The sequence below is a fragment of the Thermothielavioides terrestris genome, chromosome 4 (genome assembly GCF_000226115.1).
Source record: "Thermothielavioides terrestris NRRL 8126 chromosome 4, complete sequence".
In the NCBI taxonomy this organism is placed as follows: Eukaryota; Fungi; Ascomycota; class Sordariomycetes; order Sordariales; family Chaetomiaceae; genus Thermothielavioides; species Thermothielavioides terrestris.
The window spans coordinates 3,005,770-3,018,817 of record NC_016460.1 but is presented as its reverse complement, the minus strand read 5'-3'; the positions used below and the strand labels follow the sequence as shown (position 1 = coordinate 3,018,817).

Here is a 13,048-nt window from a genome sequence, read left to right as displayed (position 1 = left end):
CATCATATTTTACTTATCGTCATCCTTGGAAATAACAACCATCGCCGGGCGTGGGCGCGCTTATTTGGGTTAAGGGATTCTGGTTCAGGGAACCGGCTGGGTTGGGAATTGCCTTTGCTTTACGGTTTCGGTCCGGTCTGGTTTGGGAAACGGGGCACTTTGGACTGGGATGGGATGGGACGGCACGGAATGGGAATGGACACACCAAAGGCGGCGCCCTCCACCATTGCTGCGCGAGCGGTAGGGACCACACTGCCGACACAGCTCAGCACCGCCTCTTATTATACCGACCGCGAGGCAGCCTGCCTTCATTCATTATCGTCTTATAAGCGTTATCATCAGCAGCTCGGCCCTCACAGCACATCGGCAAACCGAGGTGGGCTCATCTTGTTGCACGCGGTGAGACGACACAACTTCAAATTCGGTGCCAACACTGCGTGGCGGACTTCAACCTCCACACCATCGACGGCTTTATGAAATTTTTTTACAGGCTTGACTCCCCCCTTTTTTCATACATATTTGTAATTCACGAAGGAAACGATGGCTGGCTGCGTCAATCAGACCAACCCCCAAAAAAAAATGCCCGGCAAAAAAGAACATGTCCTGGGCTGAGTGGGAGGACCCCGAGACCTTGGATTACATCAGCTTACTCCTCGCGCGCTCGGTCCGGGAGAGGAACGGGTCCGAACGGAGTGGTCAGGGACAAGCCAGCTGACTGGTTGTATAGCTGGTCCTCTTACTCAACCTTTCTTGTGTTATTCTCTTCTTTTCTGTTATGAGCTGGGACTCGACGTTGTATATGCCTACCTGCGCACCTTTCCTTTCTTACTCTTTTCTCTCAACTCAACTCACTCCTCACCGGCGAGTGTTTCTTTTTCTTTTTACTCTGTTTTTATCCTTCCCGTTCCCGCTGTGCAGTCTCATTCATCGCTCGGATGGTATGGGATGGCATGGGACAGGCTGGAGTGGGATCGCCCGTCGGGTTGGCGGCGCACTTATTTACCCGTGGGAACCAGGATATCGGCGTTGTTCTATGTATATATATATCCGTGGTGCTCACGCTTTGGTCTGGTCTGTCTCTGGTTGAGGAACTGGACTGGTCGGCCGGTCGGTCAGTCAGTCAGTCTGACAGATACTCAGTCGTGTCTGTCAGCCGGTCGGCGTTTCTTTTCTTTTCCATTTCTGCTCTGGCTGGCTGGGTGGCTGGCTGATTGACTCGCTCTGGGAGGAAGGCAGGAAGCAAGGAAGGACGTAAGGGAGGAAGCAAGGGGGGGACGGAAGGAAGGACGGACGGAGAGCAAGCGAAGCCATGGAAGACAAAGAAATGGCTTTGGGAGGAGGACGGGGACATCCACATGAACAAACACCACAGGACAGGCCTGCGCTGGACTGATGGAACTGGATGTCGCACCGTCGAGGGACAAATGATGGCTAAATAAATAATAGTCAAAAAAAAAAAAAAAAATAGTAAACCTTACACCATGGATCGGCTGGTTCCACGCTCTTTGCAACCTGTCACGGAGTCCTACACTACACTAGTGTACCCGCGTACCTACCCGTGGGGCTGTTCAACGGTCGGCCCTTGAAGATCTTCGCGGTGGGTTGCTACGGTGGAGCGGGAGATGTATGGGATTACTTTGTTTACTGCTCCGGATGTTATTCCTGATCCCAACCGAAAACCGATGCCGAGATCGCTGAAACTCTCAGCAAGTCACCCTCTTGCGGTAAGGAGGGAGGTTAGTTCCGTACATGGTCGAGTAGGGAGGTGTTCTTTCTCATTCAGATTTCTATGGAGAGTAGGTGATGTATCAGAGTCCACTCGTGTCTAAACCGCATTAACTTGGGGTATTCTCCGAAATGATCCAAAATCACAACTGCATGTCCCTCGCCGGTCAATTCTATGTCCCACGTTCGCGGTCTATTGCTCCCTCCGGACTGCACATCCAAGCCATATTACTGATCAAGTTGCATATCACCCTCACCATCCACCCCATCCACCTCGCGCCCCTCATTCACTCCGCTGACCCCATCCGCCACGTCCGTATGATCTGTGAGTTTTGCCTTTTCATCTCGACACCGCTGGCACATGCACCAACCGCCGAGACTGCCTTGCGCCCATTCTCGCCGCTGCTGCACGGGGAGATCCACATCGCAGTAGTGGTTCAGGATCTCCTCGCCGGCCTTGATGCCGCCGGGTCGGTTGCCAACGACGCGGGTTTGGCGCTCCCATAGCACCATCCGGCCGCCCCACTCCCAGGTGACGTTGGGATCGCAGTCGTGGTTCGCGAGGCACCAGAAGGGATGGACGGCCGCGACGTCGGGGCGGCCGTCCCGCGGGTTCTTCCTCGCCGAGGCAGTGCCACGGAACTTGCTGTAAGCCGTGTTGAACACCCAGAGATCGTGCTCCTCGAGGGTCGCGTAGATGTCGACGTCCATCTTCTCGAGGATGTGAAGTGGTATTTCGATGTTGTATTTGAACGAGAAGGGCAGCGTCCACTCCGGTGGGGGCTCGGCGGTGACGGAGCCGTCGACATCGTTCAGAGCGGGAGACACGAAGTCGCCCCAGATGTACTTGATCTCCGGCACCTCCAGCGGGTGGATCTCCTGATGTATCGACATGGCAAGGAGGCGCGCCAGGAGCAAGAGGTACAGAGACTGGTCAATGTCGTTGGCGTCGGGGTCCTTTGCGATGGAGTCGACATCTTTGTCGCAAACAGCAGGGTGGTACAGTTCCTGGGCCTTCTTGAAGCAGAACTCGTCGCAGAATATTGTGTCGTAGCAGTCCGGGCAGCTCACGGCCGTGGAATTGCTGCCCAGAGGGGGCAGCTCGGTGCCACAGGCGTCACAAGTCGATTCCTTGTGGCGGTTGTTGGCGGTCAGGAGCGAATATTCTCTCAGGACGGTCTCGCCCGGCGCAATGTCTTCCTTGGCAAAGAGGCCCAGCTGCTTGCAGGTCGGGACGATCTCGTAACCGTCGGTGTTGCTCTCGCCGTCGAGCAAAACAGGGAGATTGGAGACCCTGACTTCACACTTGGGGGCGACCTCGGAGAGTTGCTGGTTGAGATACGACAGCGATTGCTCGGAGAAGCGGTCCGGCTCGTACGTATTCCAGGGGTACACCTCCCGGCGGACTACGCCACGGTCAGGTAGGCTGCTGATATCGATCGGCTCGTCCGGCCCCCTCCGCAGCCTCCTCCTGGCGACCTGCTCGATGTAGCCTCTAATTTCTAAAAGCTCCTTGTTGTGGGGCACCTGACTGAGGCCCCTTTCGCAAAAACTGAGCGCGCTCCGTAGACAGCCACATAGCAGGAGACTGAGGGAGAGAATTTGAAAGCACCGTACGGAGGCAAGATTGGCGAGCCGGATGCAAGGCGCCGCCGCCTCCGCGCGCTCATCATCAGCCAGCCGATCAAGGTCCTCGATAAGTGAGCCATGGTTCAGCACCTCGGGACAGGGGGTCGTCGAGTAGCGCTGCAGAACCTCGCGAGCTCTCTCATGGTACTCGAAGCTCTCGTCGCGTACTTCGTCGGCCAAAAGGAGGGCCCGGTAGGCATCGCCGGCGGCCAGATCGGGGTAGGCGAGGTTGGAGTAAACAACGGCTCGCTCCAGGTACAAGATCAAGTCGTAGGGGGATGCAGCCAGGGCATCGCTCAACTGCTGGCGACGCTCGAGAAGGGGCCCCCGCGGGGGGTATTTTTCATCGGTAAGGACGGAAGGCGAGGAGCTGTCCATTGCGTCGCAGGGGCCGGGGGGAGCTGCTACTAGTTGGGGTGAACTAGGAACGGAGCCAAGGTCATGGCGGGTTCCGGAAGGGACTGCCCAGGCCAGGACTACTCAGGCCGCGAGGTCGAAAGTCGAGAAGGGTTCGGACGGCTTGAATATCTGGCGGGATGCCGTCCGAAGTGTGGGAAGTGGAAGGAAGGAAAGAAGGAAGGAACCTCGGGGGATGAGACAGGCAGGTGTTGGTCCCCCACGTAGGGTTGTGAACAGGCTGGGCTTGGTGAGAAAGAGTCCAAGGGGTCGTGGTTTCTGGGGATCTCTGCCTGCAATAGGTAAGGTAATCTCTCCAGTCTTTCAAGTCTTAAGACGAGGAAAGAGCTGGGTGGGGCTGCCGCTGGTTGGGCGGCTCGCAGGGCGACGAGAAAGGAAGGCTCGATCCGGGAGACGGATACCCCAGAGAGTCACAGCCTTAATATTCCCGGACCCTCCCGGGGGACGGCCGCAGAATACAGTGTGATGCGATGTACAGGGAAGCTGCAGGGAGGTTCTGGACAACTGTTGGGGCGCAGGTGCCACCAAGGTCGTGAGACCTTCCAGGTTGGCGCTTTTTTTTTTTTTTTTTTTCACTTCAGATTTTTTTCCTTGTTGTGGTCCAGAAGGCTCTGCCCTCAAAGCTTGATGAAACCAAGGCAGCCCTGGGACTCTGCAAGCCTTCTGCTGGGGCAGTTCCACGGAAGGAAGCGTGCCACCCGGCCTCCCTGCTTTCAGGGCTCCCCGGCTCACTCCTGCCAGGAAATCGTTGGGCTAAACTCCATAAGGCACTGCACCAGGGAAACTCCTTGGTATAGAGAAGATGCTACGGTGCCGTCATCGTGCACCCCACGTCGGACCGTGCAGTGTAGTGTACCTATTTCCAGCGCAGTGGAGCTCCTCAAAGGCATCCACCTGACAGGCACTTGCGGCCAGAAGGGGCGACTCCTTTGGTGCCGCCACGCCGATACACATCGAAAAGTCGAGAAGATTGGTGTGCCTAGTGGACTGCGTACCTGGTAGTCACCTCGCCAGTCGAACCTTCCAGAGACGGTCCCAAGTCGTTTGGTGGCGCTACGGCACCGCCCGAGGGCAAGCGATCCATACCTACCCAAAGATCGAACCACTACACTACAGGAGCCAGTGACCCCTTTGTGGCGTTGTAAGTTGAGGAGGGGCCGAGACTTTCGGCAGAAGACCCTGCGCGAGAGACCCACCCGGGCCACTCAGACCCAGGCCCTGGTGCCACTCAACCACGGTTCACCCACCAAACCAGCAGCAACTCGGGAGTCCGAGATTCTCAGGGTCCTGCTCCAGCAGATGGCTTGCAGGGCGGCGACAGCAGCCCATTGGTCGCCCGCCATCACCAACGAGGGGCACTACGTCATTTCCCCGTCTTGCGGTCGTGTTCACCCCTCCACATGCACCCTGACCTGCGCCGACTTGTTAACGTCCCGACACACGGAGTAGTTTACAGTAGTAGGTCGGAGAGTCGTTTGAGAGGGCAGGGCGGACCAACATTGTGGCTCTCAATGAAGGTTTAAGCTGCATGTCGTGATAATGACGCATGATCACCTCCCCCCGGACTCCCTAAGGTGTCCGGAATCTAGGGTGTAAGAAATACAGACAACAGTGATTGGGGGCGGGGAAAGGGGGGGGGGGGGGGAGGGCAGTCTACGAGGCATGCTTCCCGAATGCTCCGGGTCAGTCGACCATGTTGTTTAGGTCAGGAAGGTAGGGTATGGCATTGAAAGTATCGCGAGTTTTGTGGCCGATTTCGCCCACCACATCATTCCCTACCTTACCTGATCTACCAAAGGGAAGTCGAGTGCCAGCATGCCGAGAAGAATGCCCGAGGTAGCATCTACCACCGTATGCTGAGAAAGCCAGACGCCGACTACGTACGGCATTACACATATGTTCACGTATCCGCATCACCAACGATGAGAGTGGAATTGGCTAATATCAGAGGGCAGGGAAACGTGAAAAGAATAGGAGGTGATCAGAGGCCTGCTGTGAAGTACGCGTATTGCTCCTGTCCCACCCACCTTTTCTTGCTGCGCCTCATGCACCCCGAGAACATGCACCCCGAGAACATGCACCCCGAGAACATGCACCCCGAGAACATGCACCCCGAGAATTAGGGTGAGTTACACGCAGCGGATCTAGACAAACCCAGATCTATTGGTCGCTTCTATGCAGAGTCTACACAGCAAAGACCAAGCAGCCGCTACTGCAGTTCAGACCGCGCAGTTCAACGCGCGCCGCAAGGCTCCCCAAAGGCGTGGTACCCCGTACGATGACACTGGGCAACTACGCCACACACGCGTCCCTCCAGGCGTCCGCGATGCGAGCTCCCAGGCCACGCTAGTTACCCGGCGCACGCGCACTTTCCTGTGCCGCTGCCGCCCGGAGGTCGCTCAGCCTGTCGACGTAGAAGGCCGGCACGGCGACCGCGTCGGGCGCCTCCCAGTCGGCCTGCGAGTTCACGCCCGTCAGCACGGCGAGCGTGCCGCCCAGGCGGCCCTCGATGCCGAACTTGATGTCCGTGTTCAGCCGGTCGCCGACCATGCACGTGCGCGCGCGGTCCAGCCGGAACTTGCCCTCGATGGCGTCCAGCATGGCCTGGCTGGGCTTGCCCAGGGCCAGCGGCTGCTGGCCCGTGGCGTAGGCGAGCGGCGTGCTGACGGCGCCGGCGCCGGGGAAGAAGTTGTGGTTCATCGGGAAGGTCGAGTCGACGTTGGTGGCGAGGAAGACGGCGCCGCGGCGGAGGTACTGCAGCGCGTGCGACAGCTTCAGGTAGTTGATGTGAAAGTCGAGTCCGGCGAGCACGCAGCCGACCTCGGGGTCGAGCAGCGTGCCGTCCGCAATGCCCTTGAAGTCCTCGGGCGTCATGTCCCGCCGGAACGCCGGGTCGGTGCCGCCGATGAAGGGGACATTTTCGCTGCGCAGCTCGTTCTCGATGCCGGCTTCGCCGATGACGAAGACCTTATTTTTGGGCCGCGGCAGCTTGAGGATCCGGGAGATGTAGATGGCTGAAGAGTAGGCAGACCCGAAAATCTCCTCGACGTCTGACTGGATCCCCAGGCTGGTGAATTTCTTCAGGTACTCCTGGCGCGATTTGGTCGAGTTGTTTGTCACGAACACAATCTTCTTGCCTGGCAGTGGTTTAGCGACTTGCGAGACACTCGACTCTGACAGCAGGCACCGGTCTGACCTCTGGACCGCAGCAATTCCAGCGTCTCAGGAACGCCCTCGAATACATGGTCGCCGGTCCATATTACGCCTGGTGAGTTAAGAACAGTCAACTTCCGACCGCTGACCAACTTGTACCTTAAGATATTCCATACCGTCGCAGTCTAGCAGAAAGGTCTAGCCCCAGTGGTGGCGGCGGTGGCGGTGGTGAGTAAGTGAGCGTCAAGCAATGACGAGGGGCTATTTGCCGGCTGCCAACACTCACATCAAAGCGGTCGATGAACTCGTTGATAGCGGCAATATCGCCAGTGAGATGCTTTGGTTTTGTCATGTTGGCGACTGGATCTGCCAAAGAGGGTCGATCAATGGCTGGATTGAATGAAAACGGCAGCAGTTATGGGGTCCTCAGGGGCCGGTCCCGGAAGCCGGAAGGTAGCATAATCTGGGCCCCGGTCCCGAATCCACCTTCGGGGACGGGAATTCTAACACTCGGATATTGATTGGCTGACACATTCTCGGGGCAACGCTTCACCTGGGATCGAGAACGACGACGTCCTTTTGGCGCTGTAGTGTACAAAAGCCCATCGCCAGTTTTACCAACGAGCTTGACCCCATATCCATTCATGTCCCTGGGCAAATATGTGAAGGAGTGTAGGATGTACCAAGCTTTGCTGTTAGGCTAGGTCCCTCAGGAGCGCAACTGGGGTGAGCGAATTCAAAACCTATGACGTAATTTTCAAGCTCCTCTGCTCACAGGGTCCCCGGGCCAGAGAGCGCAAGCCGCTGGACACCTACCGACTCCGGGTTACCGCGGTGGTTACACGCCATCTGAGGCGGGTGAATTCATGAGGATTGGTCTCATGTTTCTGAATTATATTCAGACCTGAATGAACTTCATGCACTGGTTCGTCCGATGCGAGGCAGTCCAATGGAGCTCATTACTGTGCATAACCCTCTGTAATGGTCTCTGTTAGTACCACAGGACTGTATGTACAGTACACTACTGTGGCACACAACTGTAACTGCGCATCTCAGTTTCCGAGTCTTCCCCGCAGAGTTCAAATTCTTGGCGAGAGCCTATCGTACGATTCCGACATCATTTCGCGCCCCTTCAACGGCAAAATGCACTGTTGTGGTAACGGTGTTGTGGAGAAGACGGGAGGCTTCAATAAGGTATGAAAGGTATCACCACACCTCCGTACACCCCCAACATCGAACCGCTCCACCACCCGCCACCCCCACATTCTTGGGGGTGCCACATTTCTGGAATGCTCTGGATAGGAACCCCGAAAGGAGTGTGCACTACCTTACATACAGTACACCTGGAAGGGTGGTGGCGCTGGGTGGTGCTCTTCCGCGTCGGCAGGCCGAAGATGGTTGCTCTCAAAATATACAAGTGGTCAAGCCCGCAGTGCGGAAGAGGCCCTACACTAGATGCTAGTTCGTGTCTTTTGCATATGCGGGTGTAACATCTTGTCACCACTGTAAGGCGTACGTTATATTCCGGCGTTGTTATTCCAAGGGCCCGAGCGGCCGGAACTATACTAACAGTCTTTGACGGCAAGGAAGTTCGTGGAGGATCGTCATGGATCCGTCACTTGATGGTCGCTCGCTCCTTGTCCCCTGATCAGCATCACCAGGATCTGCGCGGAGAGTTGACAAGGAGCAGCGGACATAGATGTATGTGACGATGTACACTTACAATAGCAGGCGCATTGAGAGAACGGGATGCCCAGGTTCAAAGGAAAAGAAAGGAAAAGAAGAGAAAAGGAAAGAAAAGAGAACCGAAGCTACACACTAAACGGCAATCCTGCAGTGTGGGGCTGAGGTTGAAGCTCCTGTCAGCGCGGAGCTGTTCCTTCCAGGACCTCACTCCCGCCTTCTCGTCTTGAACGGCGCCTCCATGCGATTTCCCGGAGGCCGAAAGGCAACCAATAAGCTCAATGAGGCGTCTTTCCCACAGGACCAACCAGTCACCATTTGGTCATCATCTTTGTGCATAAAGTTGAATGCCAGCACCATCTCCAAGGGCATCATCGCTTTCTCGAGCTGTTGCCCCCCGTTATCGATAGGCAGCAACTGCTTGCCGGCATAGCAGCCAAGCCCAACCTGGAAGCAGATAAGCTGCCCAGCAGCGCAAGCTACCTCGAGCTAACTACCTACCCCTCCATCGACCCCTCCGAGATTATTTTCCCCAGCAACAGGCAGGACCCCCTCCAGAGATCGCAGCACAAAATCCCGCTTCATCACTTGCGTGTTGAAGAAGCACCGCAGGTTGCCTAACTTCCTCTTTCTATTCTTTTGAACTCTTCCGTCTGCAGCGCGCCCGGCTTCAGACGAACAAATCCAGTTCCTGGAGGCCAGCTCATCCTTGCTTTCCCCAAACCTGCGGTCACCACTGACGACGACTCCTGACGTGGGGCAAGTACACTTCGGAAATTGGCCTGTTTCGGAGGCTGTCACGGCGCACATCGAAAGTGCCAAATCCCGGAACAGCGCTGAGCCTGTTTATCGGCCCCCGTCCGACTCGAGGCGTGTCTGCGTCGACACCCCGTGCCACACCCGGCACCTCGGCTCAATCTTGCAAGTTGCAGCACCCGCCATCACCGCCTGACCGTGACAACGGCGCATAGAGATAAAGCAGCACAATGGCGAAACAAGCAAACCTCTACTCCTTCCCAACCGTGGAGGCTCTCGCCCCGGCCCTCCGCGCCTACGTGATCTCCTGCCAGGAAGCCGGCATCACCCGCCACGGCGTCTTCAAGGTGGCCGTCTCGGGCGGCTCGCTGCCCAAGACGCTGGCGCAGGCCCTGTTGGCGCCGCCCACCTCGGACGCCGACACGATCAAGTGGGACCGGTGGGAGATCTTCTTCGCCGACGAGCGCGCCGTGCCGCTCGACCACCCGGACTCCAACTACGCGCTGCTCAAGGCCGAGCTGCTCGACAAGTTGCAGCTGCCCGACGGCACCACCCCCCCGGTTGTGCACACCATCGACCCCGAGGCGCTCGACGACACGCAGGAGCTGGCCGACCGGTACGAGCAGGCGCTCGTGCGCAGCTTCGCCAGCCGCGACTCGGTCAAGCTGCCCATCTTCGACCTGCTGCTGCTCGGCTGCGGGCCCGACGGCCACACGTGCTCGCTGTTCCCCGGCCACGAGCTGCTGCGCGAGACGAGCGCCTGGGTCGCCCCCATCGAGGACTCGCCCAAGCCGCCGCCGAGGCGCGTCACGCTGACCCTGCCCGTCGTGACGCACGCCGTGAAGGTGGCCTTCGTGGCCACCGGCGCCGGGAAGAAGGAGGTCCTGAAGGAGATCTTTGAGCAAGGGAACGGCCTGCCCTGCGCGCTGGTCAACGAGGGGACCGGCGGGAGGTGCAGCTGGTTCGTCGACAACGCGGCCGTCGAGGGGGTTAGCTACCCCCGGCGGCCGTTCAGCTTATGATCGGCGAAGGGGCCAAGGGGCAGGCATGTATGGGCGGGTTTTGGGAGGTCCATAAGGAGGAGAACAGCGGTGTAGCAAGCTCACGACACCAGTTGACCCGCCCAGACGGGTCCATCCCGTCTGGCGTTCAGCGTCGACAGAAAGGATTTTGAGGCGGCCACAGCTTTCGTTAGCTTTGATATCCCACAGTTGTGTTATTTGCTTGCGCGCAAGGTTGCGGGCGGTTTCCTGAACAGAGCTATCTAGCTAAACGTTGTTTCGTCTTGTCTTGGGAATTCTCACTACCGCCTTCGGGCACCCTTACCGTGTGTTAACTGCTTGCTGTCTGACCAAGGTGCCTGGCCAAACGGTGGCGGAACTCGCACATCCAGTCTACTCACCTACTCAACACCTTCACGGCCGGATAGGCTGATATCCTATATGTAAATGTACCTGCCTGTCGACTTCCCGCGGTGATTACCATGCTCAAATGCCAATGGCCGTGCAAAACCGCTCCTCTAAACTGAAACCGAAAACGAATCTTACACCCTATAACGAACCCAACCCAACCCTTCGTCCCCCCAATCCACCCATACACGCGATTCCCCTTCCACGGAACTCACCACGGAACTCACTCCCCTCCAGCCATTGTCAGAGAGTCGCCACCAACAGCCCGAGCACGCTCGCCTGCTTCGCCAGCGTGGCGTTGCGGAACGGCCCGGCCCAGCCGACGTCGTACAGATCGGCGGCCAGTCTTTGCCCGGCCCCCGTGCCCGTGCCCGTCCCCGTGCCCGTGCCCGTGCCCGTCGAGTTGGTGGTGTTAGTGGAGGAGGTGGAGGTGGAGTTGGCGGCGACGACGACGAAGCCGGCCCGGCGGTCGAGCGCGTACGCGGTCTGCGCGTTCTGCGCCAGGAAGGAGGCGTACGGCCGGCTGTTGCCGCCCGCGACGGCGTAGGCGTCGAGCGCGGCCAGGTTGGCTGCGAAGATGCCCTTGAAGATCTGCTGGTCGGTGTTGCAGAGGGATTCGTCGGTTTTGGGGCCGGCGGAGGAGGAGGAGGAGGAGGAGGAAGAGGAAGAGGAGGAAGAAGAGGAGGCGGAGGAGGAGGAAGAAGAGGAGGAGGCGGAGGAGGTGCCGCAGGAGTATTCGGTCAGGGTGCCGTTCTGGACCAGCAGCGGACTGGAGAGGACCGCGCCGGCGATGGTGCTGGCCGCGTCGAGGTAGCTTGTGTTTTGGGTGGCGATGAAGAGTTCTAGAAAAGGGGAGGTCGTTAGGGAGGATTGGTTGGGCGGGAAGATGGAACAGGAAGCTACAGTTACATACCAACTAATCCGCCGAGTATGACGCCTTGGTTGTAGGTCCAGATGGGAAGCTTGTTGTTGGAGCAGGCACCGCTGCTCGACGAGATCAGGCCATCGTTGATGAGGTTGTCGCCGTTAATCATGCCTGAGCCTTTGAACCAGGACCAGGCTTTCTCGGCTTTGGCAAGGTACTCGGTGTCGCCGTTGATGCGGTTGTGCAACGACGCGGCGAGCTTGATGTACAGCTCATTGGCGATTGCGTTTTTGTATGTTTTCTTCTTAATGTCGACGTAGATGCCGCCGCCGCAAGGCTTGTCGGTCCAGTATGAGTATATGTAGGCCTCGTCCTCGATCGAGATGTTGAGATATGTCTGGTCCTGCGTGAGATCGTACATGGCGACCATCGCGAGCGCCCACCACCCCGTGTCGTCGGTCGAGTCGGCCCGGAAGTCGCCGTTGCCCTGCGGCCACCAGGATAGATTCCCCCTCTGCGTCTGGATGATATGCTTGACCTGATCCACGTAGTCGTTGGTGCCGGTCTTGCGCATGTACTCAATGACACTGCTCAGGGCCACGCCGCTGAGCCACCACGGCTCAGATGGGGACCAGCTGGCCTTCGAGGAGTCGTAGAACTTGTCGTTCATGGCGTCGATGGTTGCTTTGGCGGCGGCCCTAACATCCGAGTCCCTCGGCCGCAGCAGGCCCATCTCAGTCGAATCCAGCTCAGCATCGCCATGCTGAGCATCTTCGGAATAGGCAAGGCCCTTGATGCTCCAGAGAGGCCAGACCCGGGCGAGAAGAAGGCGAAGTCTCATGCTGTCGGCTGCCCCCCCACAGTCTGCGATTTCTCTTTCCTGAAGAGAGGAGCTATGACAGCAGAACAGGGTCACGGGTCAGGTGTTTATAGCATGCTCACATGCCATCCATACCCTGGTATCACGTTGCATTGCGGCGGTCGCAGCTTCACGGCCGCTGCGCTGTGGTGAAGCAACCCCTAGCACGGAAGTGTCGGCAGGCGATGAGCGCAGAGCTTTCCCTCATGCAGTGTTGCCGGCCCAAGAAACCATGGAAATCGTCCATATTAAAAGTCGCCAGCAGATTAACAGGATCGGCGCAGTCCACATGACCAGCGCGGAGGGTGCTTTGCTCTGCTTGAGCTCCCCTTTTGGGGAGACACACGACATCTGGACATCATACGCCAGGAGTTAGGCCCGGACAGCCGTCATCAGGTGTATAACTTAGATGCGTCCAAGTGTATGCCGTGCTGCTCAAGGTGTTGCTTCACCATGACCTACCGTGTTTTGTCTGTCAGCGCCAGTTGAACACGCTCTCCCTTTCAGTCCAACGCACTTCATCTGCTTGCTTCAAAGCTCGGAGACAACCAA

General features: G+C 57.9%; 4 protein-coding genes across 4 annotated transcripts; 1 reads left to right on the top strand and 3 right to left on the bottom strand.

The window, feature by feature from the left end:
- Positions 1-1,953: 1,953 nt before the first annotated feature.
- THITE_60220 (uncharacterized protein) lies at positions 1,954-3,732 on the bottom strand (the record flags this gene model as incomplete). Its single annotated transcript, XM_003655667.1, has 1 exon — positions 1,954-3,732. One exon carries the CDS (start codon positions 3,730-3,732, stop codon positions 1,954-1,956), a length of 1,779 nt encoding a protein of 592 aa, XP_003655715.1.
- A 2,273-nt stretch (positions 3,733-6,005) lies between these two features.
- On the bottom strand, positions 6,006-7,408 carry THITE_2119710 (uncharacterized protein). Its single transcript, XM_003655666.1, has 4 exons — positions 7,211-7,408; positions 7,101-7,122; positions 6,968-7,036; positions 6,006-6,908 (listed from the first exon to the last, which is right to left on the bottom strand). The coding sequence occupies exons 1-4, from the start codon at positions 7,274-7,276 to the stop codon at positions 6,118-6,120; spliced, it is 948 nt and encodes a 315-aa protein (XP_003655714.1). The 5' UTR covers positions 7,277-7,408; the 3' UTR covers positions 6,006-6,117.
- Positions 7,409-9,316: 1,908 nt separating this feature from the next.
- THITE_2119707 (uncharacterized protein) lies at positions 9,317-10,700 on the top strand. The gene has a single exon (XM_003655665.1). It carries the CDS (start codon positions 9,594-9,596, stop codon positions 10,383-10,385), a length of 792 nt encoding a protein of 263 aa, XP_003655713.1. The 5' UTR covers positions 9,317-9,593; the 3' UTR covers positions 10,386-10,700.
- On the bottom strand, positions 10,701-12,630 carry THITE_2119706 (glycoside hydrolase family 76 protein). The gene is made up of 2 exons (XM_003655664.1): positions 11,686-12,630; positions 10,701-11,614 (listed from the first exon to the last, which is right to left on the bottom strand). The coding sequence occupies exons 1-2, from the start codon at positions 12,476-12,478 to the stop codon at positions 11,016-11,018; spliced, it is 1,392 nt and encodes a 463-aa protein (XP_003655712.1). The 5' UTR covers positions 12,479-12,630; the 3' UTR covers positions 10,701-11,015.
- Positions 12,631-13,048: the final 418 nt, after the last annotated feature.